Source organism: Centroberyx affinis, unplaced genomic scaffold (assembly GCF_046629955.1).
Source record: "Centroberyx affinis isolate AG114_WGS23_722 - 3 ecotype Tasmania unplaced genomic scaffold, CSIRO-AGI_Caff_v1 ptg001682l_1, whole genome shotgun sequence".
NCBI lineage: Eukaryota > Metazoa > Chordata > Actinopteri > Beryciformes > Berycidae > Centroberyx > Centroberyx affinis.
This window is the reverse complement of record NW_027280101.1, coordinates 1,657-26,266: the sequence shown is the minus strand read 5'-3', so window position 1 is coordinate 26,266 and position 24,610 is coordinate 1,657. Positions and strand designations below refer to the sequence as shown.

General features: G+C 40.0%; 2 protein-coding genes across 2 annotated transcripts; both read left to right on the top strand.

Annotated features, from left to right (window-relative positions):
• The first annotated feature begins 1,297 nt into the window (after positions 1–1,297).
• On the top strand, positions 1,298–11,773 carry LOC139651545 (caspase-3-like). Its single transcript, XM_071528499.1, has 6 exons — positions 1,298–1,355; positions 2,418–2,534; positions 5,469–5,597; positions 6,609–6,784; positions 8,791–8,935; positions 11,396–11,773. Exons 1-6 carry the CDS (start codon positions 1,298–1,300, stop codon positions 11,623–11,625), a joined length of 855 nt encoding a protein of 284 aa, XP_071384600.1. The 3' UTR covers positions 11,626–11,773.
• A 4,410-nt stretch (positions 11,774–16,183) lies between these two features.
• Positions 16,184–23,733, top strand: LOC139651555 (interferon regulatory factor 2-like). Its single transcript, XM_071528516.1, has 7 exons — positions 16,184–16,398; positions 18,507–18,599; positions 18,843–18,942; positions 19,245–19,421; positions 19,619–19,677; positions 20,844–20,979; positions 23,528–23,733. The coding sequence occupies exons 2-7, from the start codon at positions 18,513–18,515 to the stop codon at positions 23,731–23,733; spliced, it is 765 nt and encodes a 254-aa protein (XP_071384617.1). The 5' UTR covers positions 16,184–16,398; positions 18,507–18,512.
• The last annotated feature ends 877 nt before the right edge of the window (positions 23,734–24,610 follow it).

Sequence of the window (24,610 nt, the reverse complement as noted above, 5' to 3'; positions counted from 1 at the left end):
TTTTGGGACTACGTTGAATCTGAGGAGTTATTTGGAGATGACTTTATTGAATTCATGGCTTGGACTTGACATCAGTTTCTCCATGTATGTGGCCCATGAAGCTATTTTGACTGACGTTACCAAAGTCAGGTAGCTTATTTGCAATTCTTGAAAATCATACACCTGCACTGACACGTCAAAGGCTTCTGAACAGACAGACAGACAGGTTTCTGAACCAATCATCTGCTCCATGTAGTCAAGGTGATGTAGTTCTTCCCGCCCACATAAGGATTAGGCTACCCTTTCTGATTGGCTAGAAGTTTCACACCTGTACTTTGAACACTTGTACATTTTATGAGGATAACCTCATACAGTAGCGTAATAAACTAGGCCATATAATGTTAACAACTCAGAGGAGGAACCAGGCTGGTCTCGTCTGGTCAGTTGCGCTTTCGTTTTGTGTATTTCTTATTCAAACTATTCTGGTCAGTTTGAAGTTCCTCTAAGCCTTACTGTAGCCTACTGAAAAAAATAAGCACACACTGTAGGCCTATTGCTGTACATTTGCTGATTATCAATATGCGTTCTTGTGCGTTCTTGTGTCCTCCGTGACGCGTTTTACGTAATATCTAACCATCAAAGCAGGATTCCAAAACAAAAGAACAACAGGACGGAGGACGGATAGAAAACCCAGAAGTTTCCTTGCTAACCTCAAAATATCGAGGATGCATCAGTCCATCTCAAACTGTAAGGAAGCTTCTCTGTCCGGTCTCCCCAAGACAACTTGGGAAGAACGTCCTCCACAAGGACACAAGTATCGACTTGGCATTCTTGGTTTTGATAATCAGCCAGGGGAACCTGGTGGACGAGACTGGAAAGACAGGGCCTGAAACAAAAGCACACACAAGACAGACACACACACACACACACACAACACAGAGAGAAGAGGGGCTATGGGGAATGAGAGAATGCTGGACTGAGTCATGAGTTGGAGCTGGAGCTTGCAGAGTTTGTGACAGATGTAGTTGAGGGTAAACCCAACTAGTTTACACACCTTTTTATCTGAAGAATAGAGTTTAGCACCTTTTTAGTATACATCATAGTAAGTAGTATAAAACTGATGCAAGCCATATGATAGGGTCTTTTAAGGAGAAAATTAATGCATTTGTGAAAATCGATTTGACTTTTGTCTCTATTGGTGGTTATTTGCCTTATGATGATCACTGACTGGAGGTGATGGTTTATCCAGCTTTTTATTTCCCACTACATCGCTGACTGCTCTGCATTCATGTCTTCAGGATCATGTCAGCGGGTGGTGATGACGGTGATGTTGGGAGCCAGGGGGACACTGTGGATGCCTCAAAGCTTTCAAAGAGGTAATTACTATACACTGACAACTGTCTGATTACTTAGACTTGTGTTTGATGACATACGTTTGATGAAAGTAGAAGTAAACAGTGCAAGTCTACATAAGAAAATATAAGCTTATCACAGTAACTTTAAGCAACCATGGGCTAGCAGCAATATTGGATCGCCGACCTAACTGTATAGGCTCCCAGGTGGCAGTTGCTGCCCCTTCTTTAGAACTAAGAAGTGATGGATACAAATAACAGTGTTCTCCATAACACCAATCTCAGGTGACCACATTTTCTCTGTTGAAGGCAATGTTCCCCATTTACATTGCCATAAGAAATTTCCTGTGTCATTACCTCAATTAAGTAAATAACACTGTGTACTTTGGCAAATAAGCTTTTTGCCACAGTGCATGGTAATCCGTTGGCGTATTGTATGTATGTAGAGGATTGTACAAGCTAATTAAAAAAAATATATGTAGAAACTATAGAAAAAGAAAGTCGCACACTCCTTTCCGTGACATATATTTTAAAAGGAAGCAAATTTAGCATAATCACATAAGTACTAAATACTGAACACGCAGATGTGGAGCTATCATATATCTTCTTGTGATACAATCGTGAATAGTCACTGAGACTTTTGGCCAAAATGTTGGTGTATTCCTTCAAGGATAGGGTAGATATTTGATTTTCAAAACTGTGTGAAAGAGGCATAAGGCTCTGTGCTGCCTCAACCTGCACAACTAGCTGGACTCATCCCCATCAGTGTGTGTTCCAACAGTAGCTCTACTTATGATCCCTTATTCATGCGCTCATATTCAGTGAGGCATTCAAAGCATCTTTAAGACATTATCTGTATGTGTGTGGAGTGAGATGGAGCAGAAGTTGGTTTAACAAGTTTTAGACAGTAAGTGAATTTGAGGGAAATTCACTTACTGTCTAAAACGTGTTTAAAAGTGGGTGTGAGAGGGAGTGGGTATGCGAGTGATGGAGCAGAAATAGTAGGTTATACAATCTTCTCTGATTCAAAATACTTTGTCTAAAGTGTGTTCAAGACCTTGTGTGTGTGTGTGTGTGTGTGTCCAGGCAGCCTGCAGCATCCCGGGACAGTGGCAAGATTGCTGAGGAACCGCTACAGGATGGACTACCCCAACCTAGGACACTGTCTGATTATCAACAACAAGAACTTCCACAGGAGCACAGGTATATACACCTGCACAACAGTATACACACGTCTGTGCACTAGGGGTGAAACTATAACTAAAAATCTGTGGTGTATGGTTCGCCACCCACAGTTCGGGACACGCATGCGTACCGCGGATCATTTGGATCTGTGTCTCCCACTTCCCATGTGGGTCTGATCTCCTTGGAGAGTATCTGTCCAATCTGTTGTCAGAATTATGTCAATCTACAATGACATGGCAGTTGGATACCGTTACTAACCATGGATGTATGTGTGTATACTATGGGTGAGGTATTCAAAGACGGCAGCCCACTGAAAGTTGCTCATCCGGCGCATATGCCGAAAAAGTTCTACGACTCCTACTTCCATGGCCCACTGCATTTGCGCGTTAGTGTCTTTCTTGGCCCCGCCTGATCCACATGAATGGGCCTAGTCGCATTCTTGTAGCGACCGTGACGACAGCGCGTTCATGAGCGCCATCAGCTTGCTTTGGTTCTGGTTGACTTTGCTGCTGCACACTCCGGCTCGTTGGGGAAACCATCGTTCGAGTCATGGGTGAACTGATCCAGGTATGACCCTATCATTTATTCAAGAACAATGTAACATTCTTGATCTTGCTTTATTTGTATAAATCGTACATCCGATGTGAAGTGATTTAGTCTGGATAAAGTTGAGCTAAGCTAACGCTGGCAATAACGTTAGCATAACGATACAGAGTCAGCTAAGACATCCATGAGTTAACGTTAGTTAAAGATATATAGTTTTGCTAGATCATAGCCTAAACTCTGTATTAGTGATTTGTGCCCCACTATGTTCAATGTTATCTTGTGTTTTTTACAGGGAGTCAAGTTCATGCGACACATCACTAGCCAAGTTGCCTGTGGCTCTGCGGATTTCTCATGCTTAGGAGATTTATTTTGAACTTAATGGTCCCATATTGTGTAAAACAGGATTCCCCTTGCCTCTTTGATTATAAAGCAGTTGGATGTGGTATTTAAACATTGTGAAAGTATCAAAACGCATGGTCGCCAACTAAATCCACACAATCCATATTAGAAAAGCGAGCCTCTAAACGAGCCGTTTGGACTTGTGGCGTCACAAAGGTTCGCTCATTATCATTTTTGTAAGAAATAATAGACTAACAAAGTATTTTTTTCAAAGCGGTTGAGCGGTTGTCATTGTTTATTACAGGAGAGTTTTCCCTACCTGTAGCTGCCGGGCTGCAGTGTCTCACGGTTTCACTCTTGAAACGGTTAGCCAATCCGAACAGAGGGGTCGTTAATATTAATGAGCCTTAAAGACACAGCGACAGAAACAGCCTGTTCTTGGTAAGGCTCAGAAAGATGCTGGAAAATGAACATGTAAAAATGGATTGAGTGTTTTTGGTACATGACACCACACACACAGCTTTGAATGGACCTCAAGACCTAAAATTAAACACTGGAAAGTGGAGAATATGGGACCTTTAATGTTGAGCATTTTCAATGTGACATGGTTCATACATTGGTCACAGACAGTAGGGACTTGGTAGCACCTTTTTCACCTGTACTGGAGCTAGTGCTTCACAAATGAAGTAGTTTAACATCATTATGATGTTAGTGTCTGTATGCTAACTGTTTAATGTAAAATGAAACGTATATTTTGAAATAAATGTTTACTTTACACTACATATACCAATTTGTCTTGGATCATCTCTTAAATAAGTCTTATCTGTCATGACATTGTAGTCCATTGACTTCAAATTACTTTTCTCCATCTTACCTTGGTTATTACATTTTACCAGCATTGCAAATATCAACATTATGTTACTGTTTTTAATTATATAAGTCAGTCTTACAGAATATACACTGATACTTTTTCGAATGTCATTGACTACATAACCCCATAGTCCAAGTTAATGAACAAGCTGCTGCCTCAGTGTAGCCATAATATTGCTTGTAGCTATTATTATTTTGCTACATATATATTGATTAAAGCCATGGGATTGAACTACACTGGATCAAAGGTGAGTCACCTCAAAACATTTGGCCATGAACCAAATGGAGTCTTATGTAAACAGTGAAGATAGGTTTGCCTTACGCTACTTAAATGCAAGTTTTACGAGTGAAAAAAATCTGTTAAACTAATTATCCTTGAGAATATTCTGTCACAGGTTTACGATTAGTAGTAGTAGTTATTAGTATCTAGAACCCATCTGTTATTGTTCCTAAGTCTTACATGAATGTCAGCGGACGGTGAATGCGCATGGAGCGTTCTCATGGCCCTGAAGCATGTTCACGAAGCACCAAAAAATACAGCTTGATACAGCTCTTGGTGGCTTCCAAAGAAAAATGGACCCAGTGATTTAAAATTTGACTTTTTATGATGCCCAGAGTTTTACAGGCATTTATTTTCTAATGTATCTCTATGGGAAAAAGTCTGTTTGGGCCCCATGGTGTCACGTGCCTTGCAATTCTGAGCGTGGCCACTATGCCAAAATCACCACACAGCCCAGAGCTGGTCATGGGGGCTTTTTACTAACACATGCAAGTTTGGAGCAAATTGTGGAATGTTAAGTTTCACTTTCGTTTTCACAACAGAGATTCTGTTGGATTGAGTGCAATGCTCTAGAAGTAGTCAGTAATCAACATAGTGAGAAATCTTTCAAGCCAATAGGGGCTCTAGCATGGCAAAGATGCTGTATATATTTCTTTAATATCATTGAATTTTGAGAGGTGTAATCCATACTGGGAACGAATTGGATCAATTGTCTGGGGAAGTCAGGGAATTTTACAAATGGGTCACTTTACAGGAATATACCAGAATGTATTTTACAATTTATTTCACACATTAATTGCATTAGATGGTGGTTTTCAGCCTCACCAAACCATTCACCAACAAACCAGGAAGGACGAGCGTTTGGTCATATTTAAAGGCTACTATGTTTTTGTCTGTGTGTTTGTGGTTCTCTCCAGGTGTGGACTATCGTAGCGGGACAGATGTTGATGCTGCTGCTGCTAAGAAGACCTTCTCTGATCTTGGCTATAAGATCATAGTGGCTAATGACCAGACTGTGGCACAGATGGAGCAACTATTGTTCAACCGTAAGAGAAATTAAATTAGTATTATTATTCACTCTAAAGGAACCCTCCCCCCCGATACTTTTCGGTGCAAAATGATGAGTCTGGAAAGAAGCTCTTGCTCTGATTCTGAGGGACTGACACCAAAAAATATTTCATGTTGATGTTTTAGATAGCTGACACATTTTCTGCATCGAACTCCATTGTAGCCATCAAACATCAAAATGGGCCCAGGAATGTCACAGCTTTTTAACAGAGTTAAAGAGGTTTAGTATGGAAGCCCTGAGAGGCATGGGAGGAAAAAAAATAGTTTGCAGTCAGTTATCTTGTACGTCCGAGTACAACTAACTTTGTACAAAATAAAACATATTTCCATTATTTTCTCGGTTGCCTGTAGTTTGTTTTACTTGATTAAATTGGTTGCATTCAATAAGTAATATTTGGCTACATTTAGGCTACTTGCGCACAATAAAGGGACTACTGCCAGTACTCTATATGTCTATATCTATATGTCTGCACCTTTGCCAACAAAAGCCACGAAAATAGCACAGAACACCTGAGGGAGTCAGGACCTGGGACAGCGACCGCCCCGAGCCTAATATCTTATGAGAGGCATAGCAGAATTAAGTATTCTTATCTTTCTTTTGCCAAATAAAGCCATGACTTTAATTAAGTTAGTTTAGGCTATGGAAATCCTACTCTGAAATAAGTTGTAAATCATGAATGTGGCGCCCCAGAAAGGCAAAATCCCCCAACAGATATTGCCAGCTTCAGTCAAAAAGTAACCCTAGTAACCCTAGTTGTGGCTATTGTTGTTTGAAACCTGTGCAGCACTTGTGCTAAAAGTTGTCATGTTTTGAGTTTGAGACTCAAGACATCTTAGCAGTAGAGACATGCTAAACTCTCAGCACTATCCACAGCCATTCCACTGAAATGAAAGAGAAACAGTACTCAGTGTTGTAAAGACACGTCCCTGGAGGGCCGCCAGTCTAACTCTATATGTCTCTTTTTTTTCCCATTCTTGTCTGTTTCCAGTATCCCAGGAGGACCACAGTGGCTGTGCATCATTAGTGTGTGTGTTGTTGAGCCATGGAAACGAGGGGGTGATATACGGGACAGACGGCACTGTAGAGCTGAAGAAACTGACGGGCTACTTTAAAGGAGACCGCTGTAGGAGTCTGGTGGGGAAACCTAAGCTTTTCTTTATACAGGTTAGTTAAACACTCATACATACAGATACACATGCATAAATCATGCAAGATATTTATGTAAATAATAAAAATCTAAATCACAAAGTGGTAATGAAGTTATCCCCGCTGCCACTTGGGGCCACTAAAGTGCAAAGATGCACTGTGCAGCTTTAAACATACACTTGCATAGTCAGCTCATGAAAAACACACAGATATGCATAAATACACATGTACACAAACACACATACAGATGCAAATACAATCAGGCTCAAAGGTTGTTGCATATTTTAATGAAGAAAGTTCAAGAAAGTATAATGAGTAATAAGTAGGGATGGGACGATATATATCAAAATTCAATATATCGCAATACAAAAATGTGATGATACATATCGTGGGGCAGGAAAATGAATTCTAACATTAGCTACATTTTATTCTGCTGTAGTAATCACAAATGAGATGCCTGACCATCACAGTTTCACAAGCTCTGCATCCAAATTATATTATTTTTACTTTGTAATGACATTTTAAATTGTTGTTTACATTCTAGCAAGCCAATGCCATTGCTAGAATGATTTGTGTCTCAGAAATAAACATAATTCTGCACAGTCAGACTTTGTTGTCATTCAAGCTTTTATTTATTACATCATATCACGGTTGTATTGAATCATGAACCCGCGTATCGAATCGTATCATGAGCATATCATCCCATGCCTAGTAATAAGATAAAAATAATAATAATAATAATAATAGCATGAAAAAACATACACCCTTTTTCATTATTGGCTCTATTGGTGTCACTGTCAGATCTTAATTCAGGATTTCATAGTATGTGTTACTCAGATTTTTACTTAGGTTGATCCATAATATTTTCCAATTTGCAATTGTTCTAATTCAGCCTTTTCTGCCTACAAAGCTGATATCAATAACTCTCCCACCACTACATGTGAAAATACATAGGGAACCCTTTCAGTGGAGTTTTCCCTGCCCAATGTCACCATTGACTTCTGTGGAGATACACATAGAGATAGCCGATGTTGGCAGTCTCCTACCAATAATAATTGACTGTTATTACCTCAGCCAAGGAGGTTACTGTGTGTTTGTGCCCCTGTTAGTTTGTCTGTCTGCCTGTCTGTCTGTTAGCAGGATATCTAATAAATTAATGAAACAGGTTTCCATGAAATGTGGTGGATAGATAGGCTGTCGGTCAAGGAACAATTGATTCGATTTTGGTGGTGATCTGGGATTTCTGTTTCCATTAGACTATTATCGTTTTAACCCCAAGATAGAGACTTTATTCCAAATCCTAAGGGTACATTTTCAGCATCAAGAAATCAATTTAATTCTAGTCTTTGAATAGTTAAAGTGTAGAGCCTGCATCACAAGTGTAGCTTTGAGTACAAATCAGGTGTCTTTGCTAATGTTGTCCGTGTGCTAACAAATTCTATCAACAAGGAGCTCTGCCTCAATATTTAGAAAAGCTGAATCTGCAGATTCATATAGATGTGGCTCTTCAGTGTTGTTGGCAGAAACATCACATTATGTGACACAGCTACGAAGACTGGACAGGAAGCTGTCAATCAAGAGTGACATGGCCAGTGCCATGCCGAGACATTACTGAAATGGTCCGATCATTGCTTTGTAATAGTTAACCATTTTTTATTCTTATTTTGGTGAATGCTTAGACACTCAACTGTGATATCAAATATACATTTTTACTCTTTGAATCCCAGCTTTCTAGAAGTTGTAAGTATTGTGTAAGTTTATTTTATTACTTTGTGTTTAGCATTATCAGTTGTGAATTTGTACCAAAGTCAAAGTTCTGGTAATATGACTATTGTCTATGAGGCTTCAGTTGTAACGATATATGGCTCTAAATTGCTTTGTGGCTGGAGTAAATGAGAACATTTATCCAGCGTTTGTGTTATCATTCAGCTTTGAATCACCATGCCTACTACAGAGCTTCAGTACTAACATAAAACATGTTTGCAGTTTTTGTACATAACCCCATTGTGTCCTGTCCCTCCTATGCGTGCCGTGGCTCAGATCTGGATGACGGTGCCTCTCCAGCCCTCGAATCAGACGACTTTGACGAAACAGACAGTGTGGCTGAGCAGCAGTCAGAGCGGATTCCCGTGGGGGCTGACTTCCTGTACGCCTATTCCACAGCCCCAGGTAAACACTAACAGCAGCTGTGGCAAGGACTTTGGGTCCTGTGAACAATATATTTCTGCCATTGTGATGACTTTATAGTCGTCTTTTTATTGATTTTAAAGAGGTCAATAACAGGTACTTCCTCAAGTAGTTGGACTTGGTGTTGGTAAAGGCCACAGATGGAATGGAGTACCTGCACAGTGATATTTGTTGATACTGAAATTACGTTTACTGATTAATAAAGCCACTATAAAAACAAAAAGGATACCATTTTATCATATTGACACATACAATATTTGGTAATGCTTTATTTTACAGGCCGTTATTACAGTGTAACTAGTTCGTAATTATGAGGTACTAATAAAATAACAATGCTGTAGTTATAGGGTAACAAAACAAGAAGTCCGGGAATTAAGGGATAACAATTTTGTAATTATGAGAGTCTTATAAAATAGTTATGGTGTAACTATTTTCATATTTACCACATACTTAAAAAATAATTACAGGGTACAATAACGTAATTGGGGGGGCAAAACAAATGTTATAGGTACTTGTTCCCTGTAGTTATGGAGTAACTACAAGGTGTGCAGGCTGTAAAATAAAGCAGTGCTTGTTCCCCTCTTGTTCACAGTAATTATAGGGTAAGTACAAGATTGCCCCACAGTAAATAGTTTAACAGAAAATCACATACGTCTGACTACTTTGGTAATCGATGTTAGGAGAGGAGATCCTAGACCAGCTTCAACACAAAGTAACAGACTTAACTGAGCATACAATATACAGTCAATATGTCAATCTTATAATATAAAATGAAAACCATCAGAATCCTTTTATAAAACAATTTAAATATTTAAATTTCTAAATTTGGCTTTTTGTTGGACACAATAGTCTTTTAATGTAAAAATGGGGAGTAGTGAATAAACAAAAATTTGACTGACAGGGCAGCTGTCAGAGACAGAAGTGACGTTGCATGTTCTCAACATCACTGTAGTGATGCGTAAGGTTAACATTAGGTAACATTTGCTAGCTTGATATGTATGTAGCCAGCTTGCTATCGTAGCAAATGTTAACTTACCCTAATGATCAAAAATATAATTTTTGGAGAACAGCCATATCCTTTATTCTTCTTTGCACATTCAGTGTGTGGAAATTCCTCTATGAACCGACTAATGTCACCGCTTGAGAGAGCTGGGAGATCATTAGACAAGTTGGAAAATCCCTTGTTTCCATTTTGAAGAGGACTGGCCCAGACCGGATCTGATGTCACCTGGTTATGACATCACTTCACATATCACATATCACATATGTGAAAAAGGCTCATTGGGGTAATTTAGATCCCATTATGTTGTATATTCCAGACACAATGCATGTCATGGTTAACTCATCGATCTCTAGATACTGACGGGAACAAGGGGGGAACAACAAGAGTGGAACAAGCACTGCTTTATTTTACAGCCCGCACACCTTGTAGTTACTCAACAATTACAGGGAACAAGTACCTATAACATTTGTTTTGTCCTCCCTAATTATGTTATTGTACCCTGTAATAAGTGTGTGGTAATTATGAAAATAGTAACACCATAACTATCTTATAAGTCTCTCATAATTACAAAATTGTTACCCCTTTTTTTCCTGGACTTCTTGTTCTGTTACCCTGTAACTACAGAATTGTTATTGTATTAGTATCTCATAATTACAAACTAGTTACACTGTAATTATCGGGCTGTAAAATAAAGCATTACCAAACCTTTTATAGATGACACAGTCAGTCCAAAGTAGGCTTGGATGACAAAATTTGATATCACGATGCTCTCCCGCCAAAATAACGTGATATACGATATTATCACTGTTTGTGGTTGTGTTTTTCCTGCCAAACAAGACTAGGTCAAAATCTAGTATACGGCTGGACCGTGTATGGGTGTGCTACGTGCCACAGCCGACCAATGGTGTAACTAACTCCGCTGTAGACTGTACCCACCGGTGCCAAAAACGCTGTTCACAGGACACCCGGTGATGCATCGGCGTCGGGACCCCCGCTGAAATCTCGGCCGGATCACCGGGAACATTACTTCATTACTCAGTCAGTCAGTCAGTGAGTGACAGACATTCGCGTTTATAGGGCCCCCACTGTTGCGGTCCGGTATTTCTCCTAGATTTGTATTCTTGGCAGGGTGGAAAAGACTCTGAAAAAGCATGTGGACCATGAGACACTAAAACTCTCCATTGAAACCCAGGATGATGTTGATAATGATAAATATACTATATTAATGGATACTTGCATGGAATCCAATGAAATTCCCTTAGACAACCAGTGTAGTATTGATCAGTTACACAAAAATATGTAATTAAACAAACTGCATCATACCAATCCTATCAGACATGGTTGGCACTATCCAATATAGGAAATACTCCTTATTTGGCCAGTTAAACATGCTATGAGTGCACCTCTTCTAAGAGTTGTAATGCTAATTTGTCCCACAGGATACTACTCATGGAGGAACACGTCCAATGGTTCCTGGTTCATGCAGGCGTTGTGTGAGATGCTGCAGCGTCACAGTAAGGAGCTGGAGCTGATGCAGATCATGACCCGAGTCAACCGCAAGGTGGCGGTGGACTTTGAGTCTTCCTCCAACCGGCCTGGATACAGTGAAAAGAAACAGATCCCCTGTATTGTCTCAATGTTGACCAAAGACTTCTACTTTCCTCACTAGTCTGATTTCTACTGGGTATAATCTGATTCTCTTATCGTTTCTACTTTGGTATCTATACTGACTCCTGTCATTTAATTTTTTACCTACGCTGAAGAACTGCTTTCCTTGGTAATGTGACTATGCTGGTTCTACCAATTTTAAATGTATCTATCTTCAAAGAACAGATCCCATACATTGTCCATATGTTGATGAATGATGTTACTATGTGGAGAAGTCCTACTTTCCTCACTGGACTGGTTTCCTCTGATATGTTCTTCTGTTCTGGTTTCTATTCTCAATTTAAGACGTAAACGTGTAAACATGGGGTTAATGAGATTACAAGGAGCACCTGAATGCACCATCATTTTAAGGATTAAAGGATTTCTGTTGAGCCAATCAGAACTATGTCTTTATAATAATTCATAATAATTTATAATGTAGGTTTCTTTTTGGTCATCATGTTCAGAGAATAGCACTGATTTGCTTGTAAGTATATTGGGACAATTTCCAGGGATGCTTTTGTTTTGTTTTGTTTTAATTTGCTCTTTTTAGTAGGCAATGGGTTGAAACACTCTTTTTTGTTTTAGGGATTTGTAGTTTGATGATCTTTTTTTGGCACCAATCACTACTTACCAGTGAATACAGCAAGGGCTTGGGACTTTGGACTATTTCTGCACTTACCATATAAAACAAATCTTGTCCACTTTTTTAACTACAATTTTAATGCAATAAATGATCAAATGCAAAAACAAATAGATCAGTGTAACTATGTCCTTTTGGCCTCACATCATTCCTCACACCTTTTTACATGTGAATTACTTTACACACTAAACCTTTATAAAGCTGAGATAAATTTGAATATGCATCAATTATGAATTAATTGTACACACTTATAAGTAGTATCTATCTTAGATGTTCAGAAAGATCACCAGTTCATCAAGATGAACAACGCATGCTTCAATATTTGATATTAGTAATTTGCTGTGACAATGGTTATGAGCCCATGTGATGTGCTTTGGCTCTAAACATTTTCAGGAACGTTTTATATGGAGTGGCTCCTTTGCAGATCAAGCTGTTTCACATGCAGCCACTAGAGGAAGCTGTCCTGCCTGATAACATGAGTGCAGCTCTGTGGGCCTGTAATGAATCAGCAGTCCTTCCTGAGATAGACGTTTACTCAGGAACAGAAAATGTGATTGAGCTCAACCCTTGATGACACAGATCTGACCTTTTCAAGGCTGTTTGAATACAGACTAATCAGATTCTCTGTGGTTTCTCTCTCAGCTGCCATAATTTGTTTCTATATGTCAGTCTGTTTCTGTGGAGCTCAATGAGAAACAGAATCAGAACTTTATTCGCCAAGTGTACAAGGAATTTCTCTTGGTGCAGGTGTCAACATAAAATCGAATAAGAAGAATGTAAAAAATACAATAAAAATAAAAGATATGTTCAATGTTCAACTATATGATCAGTGATATGTACAGTTAAAGTGCAAGTGCGCTATGGGCCTTCTTGGTTCTTCTTGGAATTTGTAAGGATTCGCTCTGCTAACCGTGGTGCCATGTATTTCCAAGGGAGGGCTTCCTTCTGATATCAATGACCATCTCCACAGTTTTTAATGGGGTCAGCTCCAGGTTGTCGGCTCCACACCATGACACCAGCCGGCTCGTTTCCTCCTGGTATGTGGACTCTTCACCGTCTCGGATGAGACCAAATCAGAACGGTGTCGTCTGCAAACTTGATAGGTTTGATGAATTCACTGCTGAGATCTCCTGTAGTTTTTTTGGGGCACCGGGATGACGACGGATTGGGAAAGTAAGTAAGTAAGCCTCGTCCTTGGTGGAGCGTACTTTCCCCAGCTCAGCAAAAAAAAACAGGGTTTGCTGTTGTTGTACCTGTGGATAGTCCTAGAGAGCAAGGCGGCACTGATACTGCCAAGGTTAGGGTTTCAATTCCTACTGGGACCTACCAGAATGAAAACCGATGCACTCTCAGTAAGGCACTTTGGATGAAAACTTCCCCCAAATGGCATATACTGTATGTATGCTGCAGAATCTACTTGACTTTCTGCTTCCCTCTGTTTCCCTTCCGCTGTCTGTCTGACCCGTCTGTCTGTCTTCCTGTCTCAATTTGTTGTCTGCCTGTCAGTCAGTTTTGCTGTTTAGCCAATAGAGGAAGACTGGGAGAAGAAACACAAATTACTTATCAGACGCCCTCCACCTTCACCCGCTCTGTGTGTGTGTGTGTGTGTGATAAGCCTGCCTGTGTAGTGATCTCTCGCCAGTCAAGAGGAAAGTGACCTGACTCCCTCCTCATAACTGAACTGTTGATAATGCTGGCTCTTTAGTTGTGTCATTACGTTTGAGTCTGGCTCCAACCTACATAGCAGACATGTTGACCCCATATGAGCCAGTGCGCAGCCTTAGATCCTCAGGCGGGGCCCTTCTGGCTGCTCCAAAGTCTAGACTTAAAACTAAAGTTGACTGCGCTTTTTCCATCAGGGCCCCTCGGCTTTGGAACGACTTGCCTGAGGAGATAAGGCTAGCAGAATCAGTCACTTCTTTTAAATCTCTTCTTAAAACACATTTTTATAGACTTGCTTTTATGTGATGTCGTCTTTTTATCTTTTATCAGCTTTTTATTGTCTCTTTATCTGCTTTTTATCGTCTTTTTATCATCTTTCTATTGTCTTTTTACGTCTTTTATCTTAACTCTGTCTTCATTCTATCTTACTTTTATTCTATTTTACTGTTTATCTTGGTTTTCATCCTACGATCACTGTTTATTATTGTTTTATTGCCTTTTAAATTCATAATTTGAGTATTCTGCTTTATTTTGTCTGTCAAAGCACTTTGTAAACTCTGTTTTTAAAGGTGCTATATAAATAAAGTTATTATTAATATTATTATTATTATTTACTGATGATTCACAGGTCTGGGGTCAGCGTCATAGTCCGGGATACAGCAGTAAAAAAAGGTGCTTTTTATCATATTCTGTTCCTGTGTTTTTAACAGATGTATTTTCTTTTCTTGTGTCAATTAGACAGGGCCAACAGCAACAGAAATTATAGGGATTTTGTACTCAAAAACTTCATCTGCAAATTCAATCAGCCTGCATCATAAACTGGAACAGCTGCTCTTCAAGCACCAATATGTATGTACTTTCAATGGGGCACAATACCTGATAGAAAGGTTTGTTTATTTTGTGTGTTTTTTATATGTAGTAAATTGCCTTTTTAAACCCCTTTTCAGAGGTTAAAAAGTACTTTCGGTAGCTTGAACAGACGTAAGAGGAGCAGAAAAATGATATGAAACTCTGTGGCTGTGCGCACTGCTGATGGTGTTGTGGTTGATATACAGTAGAATAATAGGAAAATAGTTTACAGGTTGTTTTTTTTTTGCCATATTACCGATGCATGCATGTAACATTTTTTTTATTTTACTTTCAACATGTAAACATTTTCACCCCAAAACGACACATTGCAGATTTGGCGAGCCTATGTAAAACAAGGAACAAGCTCCGTGTTTGTATTCAATATAAAACAGACTTCCTTCAGGTTTGACCCCTGAACTACATGAGGCAGTTCTGATGTGGTTCTGAGCAGGCAAATGAAGTGAAAAGCTGCAGTCTTTCCTGAGAACTGCAGGTGGTTTTAAACACACGTACACACACACACACACACACACACACACACACACACACACTAACTTGCCTGCAGTTTCTAGTTTCGTTTCCAGCGTCAACCCAGGCAGAAAGGATAGGAGGGAGGGCGGGGGGGGGGCGGAAAATTGAGGAAGTGAAAATGAAATCGGCCCCAAAGATCGTCTATGTTTAAGACGATGAATCACTAGTAAATAGTAAAACTCATCAAAAGTGGGCGTTAACCTTCAACAGATTCGAATGGCATAGGCGGGAATTAGCAGAATTTAGTGGTGCATGCTGTGCTGACGACATGCTACGGGAAATCCTTCCTTGCTCAACCAGTCAGCGTTTGTTTGATGTTCGGGACAGCAGATACACAGCTGTTTTTTGCATATTAGCCATATACATGTATATGAATGCCAAGATTTTGCTTAGTATAGTCATTTAGCACCATGTAAGCTATATGAAACATCATAATGCATAGCACAGAAACAAGAACAGACTCAAAGTTTTCAAAAAAACTATATAAATAGATAGCTACAAAGCTCAACCTAGATAGGCTAAAATTGCTACAACTTTAGTTGTTCATGGAAAATAAGCAAAACTAGATCATTTTGTTAACTATAGGTGCAAACAAATCATGTGTTCTAGGAGCGACTGAATACAGTAGAATGGTATAAACCCAGCTATTTAGAACTTTCTGAAACAAATGAATGGCCAAAATACTAATGTAATTTAGAATTACACATTAAAAGCAAACTGTGGTGACTTTGTAGTACCAAGAAATAAGTGCAGAGTGATACCTCTTTGTGTATTTCCACTATCTGTTGGGACTGATCAGCCTGTGTGTTTTTTTTTAATGGAACGGAGGCGCGCGCAGGCGGCCGAGAGACTTCCGCGACGCCACCGAGGGCTCGAGATCGAGAGAGAGAGCACGAGAGCAAGAGGGGGATTTCCAGCTCGAGCCCCCACTTCCCGAAGCCAGCCGTTGTTTTGCTTTCGGTCTGAACACAGAAACAGAAATACAGGACGGCTACACTTTCCCTTTTTAACCAGTTAAACTACAAATAAATAAAGCAGTACAACTCTAACTACACTTGATATTCTGACAGCAGGAGGACTCTGAATCTACAGGCCAACTAAACTGAACAGGTAACGTTTATTTCCGCATATTAACGTTGTACACTCACGTTCGCACCAGCGAGACTTCCTATGGGACGACATGACGGATCCTTAGCTTTCTGTGTAAGTGAAAGTAGTTGTGTAGTTTTTCTCTGGGTTCGTTGACCAAGAATGAGATTTATTTTCACTTTTGGCTCGGTTGTTTTTGGGCCAACAGGCTGGCACACGGGAGACAAACACACCGCGGTTGACTTTTGACTCGGTCTTCAAGGCCAAATCAAACTTTAATAACGCCAGCTGAACTTGCTACTGCTGCCATACGCTAGAGTTAATAATATGGCTGGGAATCCCGCATTTGGTAACATGTAGTATCAGGGTGACCAGTTAGATTGACTGATATTCTTTTTAACAGTATTGTATAACAGTATCGTGACTGATATTTTTGCGATGTGGGCAGAGAATGAGCTGGCCTCAATAATATTTGCACTGTATGTAGGCCCTCGTGCATGTACTGTAGATTGAAGTATGGTGTGTTTGTTATTTTGACTGCATTGCAGGTAATTTACCCTGGTTTGCACTTTGCACTATGCAAGTGGGAATGTGTTTGTGGTGCTGTGAGACTGACAGTTAAACAATTTATTACAGTTAGTGAGTGATTGATTGGAAGCAGGGAAATCGTTGTTTCTAAACACGTCCTCCTTCAAATCACTTTTACAGTTACATGTAGTTAATACATGTAGTTGTAACCTACAAATGAACGATTAGACTATGTGAGTTAAGATTGTAGTGCTTGACAATAATACAGATCAACATATTGTCATAACTGATAGTATGCATTCTAATTTCAATTCTGTTGTTTCAGTCTGGAATCCAAGTTTACTAAATGTCCCCGCACTGTGGAATTAATCCCTATTAAAACACACTGCCCCATAGTATAACAACCAACAGTGTGGGTCTAAACCCAGGTTAGGCCTTGCTTTATGAGTGAGTGACTGGACCACATGGCTTTTCATTAGGCTGCTATTGATATCTAGACAGTATGACTGCACAGGTAATAATTTTGCAGACAAAACCACACACACTTCTGTAGATTCTGTTTTTAATGCTGTTTCATGTCAGATAAGAGTTGCTACCACAGTGTTTGCAGTCCTTACTGTACTAAGTATATGCAGTATACTAGTATAACAGTATATGCTGTTTTAATGCTGTATGTGGTATCTTACTGAACAACTGTCCTGCGACTCGCCTATTGGCTGTGATACAACGGGAGGTTTTGACCCTGTGGCTGATAACGGGAGATAGTATTTTGTATTTAATGCTGTGCCGTGTCACCCTACTTGACCTGTCAGGGATCTCATTATCTTGACAGCAGGCGGTGTGTTGGCTTGCTGTAACACGTATGGGGAGTGTCAAGCTCTGTGACTGCTGTGGGCCACCGGACTTTGATCACATTAGACTGCAAGGATCATAACCCTGCTTTTAAATTGGTCGGGGTGGGGTGGGTAAGATGTGTATGTGTGTGTGTGTGCCCATGCTTTGTAAAGAAAAGTGTTGCATTATTGTTATTAGTAGTAGTAGTGGTAGCATTAGCATTATTAGCAGTATGTGTAAGGGGGGTCACATTCTCATCTCAACATCTGGAACCAGGTTATTATTTAAAATTTGTATTTAATCAGGCAAAGAATGTTAATTAGCGGTGTAGGTAGGAGCGGGCAATATGGCTGAAATAACAACAGTCTGTTTTACTTTTGAGTGTAGGCAAATATTTAATGTATTTGTTCAGATTATACAGTGATGAGACCAGGGCAGGAGTTTGACATTTGCATCCACTGCGCCTCTGTTTTACCACACAAATTTGATTGTTGGAATGAAAAATAACTTTAAATGGTTGCTTACATGCTGAAATGGCTGAGAGAGTAGACCAACTTACCAAAATGTTCTGGTATTTGTCTGGTGGCTAGAGCTAATTTCCCACCCTGGATCTACACTGGATTTAAATGGTCATAATACACTGTATGGACCCTTGTGAAAAACACTTCAAATGATATATTCTACATAGACAGTATAAATAGACCAAGCAGCAATCATCATGCATACAGTTCTCTCTTATATCTAAATGTGTGTGTGTGTGCATGCAGGCCACAATGCCAGTGGAGAGGATGCGAATGCGGCCCTGGCTGGAGGAACAGATCAACTCCTGTCAGATACCAGGACTCAAATGGGTCAACAGAGTGAGTACACGTGAACACACACACACACACACACACACACACACACACACACACAAACACTCACATACACACACACATACAGTTAGTTTAAGGGTTGACTGTGTTAAGGGAAAATGTGAGTGGAAAAAATATTGACCTGTCTTCATCCCCCTTGTCAAAAGTGCAAATAACACACACATACACACACACATACTGTATATAAGGTTGTGTACATGAGGTGTGACTGTATGTGAATGTTTTTAGGAGAAGAGAATCTTCCAGATCCCGTGGATGCATGCTGCTCGTCACGGCTGGGACCTGGAGAAAGATGCTCCACTGTTCATGAGATGGGCCATACATACTGGTAATAGACCTAACTCTAAGTACCTACATACCTGGAGTGAGATGCTTAAGTAGTCATGAAATGAGCCATACATAGCTGACTGTAAATGATGCTTGGCAATTCAGGAGATGGGTCATACCTACTGATAATGCATAGTACATACTAAGTAACTAAGTAAGTAACTAGTATTTAAGTTAAGTAGTTACCTGTAAAATGATGCTGCATCACTCATTTGATGGGCCATACTAATAGTTAACTATTCTATTACTCTCCTCTTTGGTTCTCTGACTTTCTACTTCTGTGCATGTGTATGTGTGTGTTAGGTAAGTACCAGCCGGGCGTGGATCGTCCAGACCCAAAGACGTGGAAGGCTAATTTCCGCTGTGCCATGAACAGCCTGCCAGACATCGAGGAGGTGAAGGACAAGAGCATCAAGAAGGGAACCAACGCCTTCAGAGTCTATAAGATGCTCTCCTCCTCAGAGAGAAGCTCCAAGAGAGGTCAGTGCTGCCGCCGGTCCTGTATTGGTGGAGAACTCTGTCGCTTGCTTAATTCATCATTTTCTCTTGAAGGACATTGCTTTATAACTGCATCTTTACTGCAGCGATGAAGCAGCCAAGTTGCCAGTTATATTGGTGCTTTTCAGATTGGCCTCTGAAAGATGTCTGTCTCCCTGTCTGTCTATCTGTCTGTCCAGGGAAGAAGAAGACCGAGAAGGAAGGGAGGACCAAAGGAAGCAAAGAAGTAGATAGAGAAGTAAGCTAACATGGCTTTCCTCCTCCATATGGTTCTGACGCAGTGAGACGCAGCGAGATGTGGACTCAGAAACCCAAAACAAGTGCAACTTAGTCTGTATGAGGGTGTTTTGGGGATGAACAGGCATGCATGTTAAATATTTTGAATGAGGTTTGGAGTGGTATGTCAGTGTATTTTGGCCAAATGAATGAGTGTGTTTACATGCCTGAAATACTGCAGATATTATTTGGAATAAGGTGTATATGCATCATATGCCACTGACCAATATCCCTGTATATCTGAATGCCTGAGCAAAACCAACAGTACAAAGTGTATTCATGCCTCAGTATTGGGACATCAGTACATCCCAGCTATCTTATTTTGGTTTCTCATCATCAGAATAAGAGCTTATTGAAATGAAATGTGCATAGGATATAGGGCTGGGCGATATGGACCAAAAATCATATCTCGGTATTTTTAGGCTGAATGGCGATACACGATATATATCTCGGTATTTTCTATGAAGTGGGCTAAATGTTCAGTTGTACGTAGGGCTGGGCGATATGGACAAAATCAGATATCACAATATTTTTGACCAAATACCTCAATATTGATATTGCGACAATATTGTAGGGATGACTATTGGTGCTTTCACAAAATGTTTACACAATGAGATTTTTGATAAATAATCATCAGTAATGTGGATATAATGACTAAGTGGGTAAAGGCAAATAATAGAACAGCTAGAACAGTCTGGTAAGTTCAGAAAATCACATCACTTTACTGTAATGCAGCCTTTAAAACCAGGAAAAGACAACACTTATGCCATATCACGATATTACGACATCCAAAATCTAAGACGATATCTAGTCTCATATCACGATATCGATATAATATTGATATATTGCCCAGCCCTAATAGGATATGATGTTTAAGTGTTCTATCTGGATATTGATGTGCGTATAAACACACCAAATGACATCCATTCCTGGAGTGGGGATTAGATAGTGTCTGCTGAACAAACAGTGGTTCCAGGCTGACATCACAGTGTGACACATAGCTCACTCTCTCTCAAGTCAATTCAGTGTGCTTTTTTGACACAGACATGAACAATTGTCTATATTGGTTATAGATCATCAATCAATAATTATCAATCTTTCTCTTTCTCCACTCTCTGCCACCCCCAGGTAGCCCCTCCCTCTCCAGATTGGAGCCATTCTGAAGCTCACACTGGACCCCTTAACTATACCAAACAGGAAGTCATCAAAGAGGAAATGATCAAAGAGGAAATAGAGGAGGTTACAGTGGCGGACAGCATGTCAGGTACCACGCCAGTGTCTCCTTTATGATATTTTGTAGCAGTTGTAATATGGACTATTTTGGCTCTGATTTGTCCCTGTTTTGGTTGCAAGTTTTAGAGCTGAAACTTTTTTTTTCTGGATACTTTATAATTATGACACAGCAAAATAGAGGCACTGGCACGTTACTTGTGTGGTGGTATTATTGATGATGAGACCACTTGCAGACACTTACTATGTCTGAATCCTCCACTATGCTATGGAGTACCTGCTGATCATTAGGCTTTTTCATTACACTGAATACAGAAATGGTGGTTGTAGTAGTAGTAATCGAAGTAGTAGCAGGCAAATTGTCCTACCTCATTATACTGAGAATGCCTGTTTTTCAGGTTTGATTACATAGACAGGAAAATACAATCCAGGAAGCAATAGTATTAAAAGCTATTTATAATGTAGTGTGACATGAGTGGCATTTTACCCCCAATCTCAAGTGGTCTTGAGTGGTCACTTTGCACTATTGTGTGAAAGTGGACACTACTTTTTGTTGGTGTTTTAATGGGATGAGAGAGTCTGCATTCAGGTTGAGAGGGACCCAGCTTTTTTTTTTCTCATGAAGGCCGGCATTCAGTGCATGCGCGCTATCCGCATTTGGTTATGTTGTTCGCAAAGGAGCACGTGGATTTTACAGAGGTAGTAAACAAAGAGGTAATCGAAGAAGTCTTTGTCCCTAACTGACTGACTGACTGACTGTTAAAATGAGCATGTGCTTCTTTACCATACATGGGCTCTATGGCATGTTGCCACAAAATCAAAAGTTGCTTAATGTATAGAAATGGATCTAAACCAATCTCTAATGCGCCTGATGTGCACATCACGTCATGTCTGTCATTTGGCGATGCACAGACCAGTAAACCTGCAGAATTGTACTCAATCCGACAGAGCCTCCTGTCGTGAAAACAAAAGTGAAATTTAAAATTCCACAATTTGCTTCAAACTGGTATGTGTTAGAAACCGGATTTGTAAACAGTAACACTTTTTAATCGGAAATGTGTCAAACTGCTCAACACTCAGAGAGTTAACATGAGTGCAGTGCAAAGACTGCTTACCATTGGATTCCATACACTGCTGGACACACTGCTGTCATTGTAGGTAAGTTCAAGTTCAAGTTTTTTTATTTATAATCGAACTTGAACAAGTAACCACAAGGAATTCATCCTATTGAAATTAATTGCACTGATTCTACTATATTTGTACATTCAGAGCACTCCAATCCATTTTCCATGCCACATTTTATGCCGCTGCAGGTGTTTTAGAGCACAGGGCGTCACATTGACTTTCAACAGGGAGGAAGAATCTTGTGGAACCTACATGAAAAGAAGGTCCAGTACCATTTATGGATAGAAAGTCATGGGTCAAATGTTTCAGTTCCTAACAGACAATGTTCAAACAAGGTAAACTAGGCTTGCCGTGGTTACAGGACCTGCAACAACGAGACTAAAATAAGTTGGCTAACGTTAAATGCTTGGAGCCGTTTGGCATTTTCAAATTCGTTATCTCCATATCAATATATACTCTTGCTGGACTGTTCAATAAACGTTTGATTGAAAACATTGAATAAAACCTTAGGAAAATCAACAGACTTTTTAAAGATTCTTAATAAACTTTGTATATTACCTCTGTAAAATTCTTGCAAACTACAAATGCGGATTACGCACATGCGCGGAATGCTGGCCTTCATGAGAAAAAACAACACGAAGATGTTGAGATCACGTGATTTCATGTGGAGGTGGAGGTGCCTCTGATGGAGGTCCGCCATGATGTCGGCAGCTACAGTAGGTACTGTTGTTCAGGTTTCCAGTAGTCGTTTTGGCTCATGTTCAGCTTTGGGTAAACAGCAGTATCCTCTCATGCTTTGTGAGTGCTGCAGCAGAGTTATAGTGCTGAGTTGTTGCTAGCTAAGTGGTTGAGGTACAGTTTGATGGTTATTCTGCATTAAGAGCTGACAGAGGGTTCAGTGGGCCAAAGATTGTCTATTTAGGAGATGAATCAGTCAGTAGTAAAAAAAGCCCACCAACCAGTCTGCAGAAGTGGGTGTTAACTCTCACCATGCACTCTTCTGTACCAGATCAGTATTTTTCCTCAAAAAATACTGAAAAAATTGGGTGTTAACATGGGCTGTGGGTATTAACAATACGTTTGGTTGAAAAAAAAAAACTTTGAAGTTTTTAACGGAACGTTATCTGAAACTGACAAACTTTTCCATAAACATCAATTGAGAGTAGACTCAGCAATTTGAATGACACTTAGATTTTGGAGGTGTAGGACTTGCTGATGGAAAATAATCAAAACTTTCAGATCCCAACGTAACTGATACTGGTCAATCTGATCCAGTGGTTCAAACATTACCAACATATACAAACTATTTACAGCTTAAAAATATTTGTAAATACCATGTTTAAGGGCCACACACTTTCAAAATTTTTCCAAGAAATCCTGCACTGAATTATGCACTGAATGTGAATGCATGTCTTCAGCCCGGTCAATCATAACGCATACTGTCTGTGCCTGTTCAGCCCTTCACAGTCCGGTAGAAGATCATGTGATCACCAGTGAGCAGCTGCCATTCGTCTGTCAGACAATCGAAGTGACCACTGAGAACGAAGAGCAAACAGTTAGCTCCTCCCACTCGTACCCGCTCCAGATCTCCCCTGTGTCTTCAGGCTGTGGTGAGACAACACACACACACACAGACAAACTGATACAAGCAGTTATATACTAAGACATTTGCATGCAAAGATTCACATGCACATAAGGAATATGTAGGAATACGCTGCTCTTAAAAAATGTTTATCACATGTTGTGTTGAAAAGTAGCACAAATGGGTTGTCCCTAACTAAAACATCCTTTTTAAAAGTTTAGTTGATGTACTTTGTCCTTTGTGTGTTTGTGTTTATGCTCACATGCAAGTGTGGGCATGTGCTTCTTAGCAAGCATGAGCACTGGAGGTTACAGGTGACTGCGTCTGTGCCTCTGCAGTAATGCTTCTAGTACTTGTAGAGCAGCATTTCTTGGGTTGTGACCCAGAATGGGTCAACTGCCGCAGAAATGGTAGAAATGGTAAAAGCCAGATTTTTACCACTAAGGAACTTTTAAATGGTGATTACTTAAACTGAGTCTGTAGGCATGTCCATATAGACCAGCACTTAAATAGTCTAGACACAGAACATGCCTTTTAGTCACTTTACAGAGTAACACTCAAAGCACTATTATTGGCTAGAATGCGGTGCACGCATAATCAAGCATAAATGCCACAATTCACAGTACAATGGCGGATGTCGAATGATACTGCAACATTAATATCAGTGCGATGACCTAAGAAAGGCAGCTTGAGCTGCTATTTTAACCAAGGCAGTTGCTACAGTGTTAAACACTTAATAAGTGTCTTTCGGCAGGACAAGCATCAGGGACAATCACTACCACCAGTACAACAAAGCACTGGAGCCACAAAGATACCTTCTGCTATTACATATGAACACTGAATATCAAGTTGATTGCATGGGCAGTTTAGGCAAATTTGCCTCAAGCGGGCCACACCAGATAATGTAGTGTGAGTGGTTATTGATGGTGTCTGATATCAACACAATTTAGAGTTAACT

Coding starts and splice junctions, on each gene's coding strand:
- LOC139651545 (XM_071528499.1), top strand. CDS start 1,298: ATGACGGTGATGTTGGGAGCCAGGGGGACACTGTGGATGCCTCAAAGC. Junction 2,535..5,468: donor GAACTTCCACAGGAGCACAG/GTATATACACCT, acceptor GGTTCTCTCCAG/GTGTGGACTATCGTAGCGGG. Junction 8,936..11,395: donor CGCCTATTCCACAGCCCCAG/GTAAACACTAAC, acceptor TTTGTCCCACAG/GATACTACTCATGGAGGAAC.
- LOC139651555 (XM_071528516.1), top strand. CDS start 18,513: ATGCCAGTGGAGAGGATGCGAATGCGGCCCTGGCTGGAGGAACAGATC. Junction 19,678..20,843: donor GCAAAGAAGTAGATAGAGAA/GTAAGCTAACAT, acceptor TGCCACCCCCAG/GTAGCCCCTCCCTCTCCAGA. Junction 20,980..23,527: donor AGTGGCGGACAGCATGTCAG/GTACCACGCCAG, acceptor GTGCCTGTTCAG/CCCTTCACAGTCCGGTAGAA.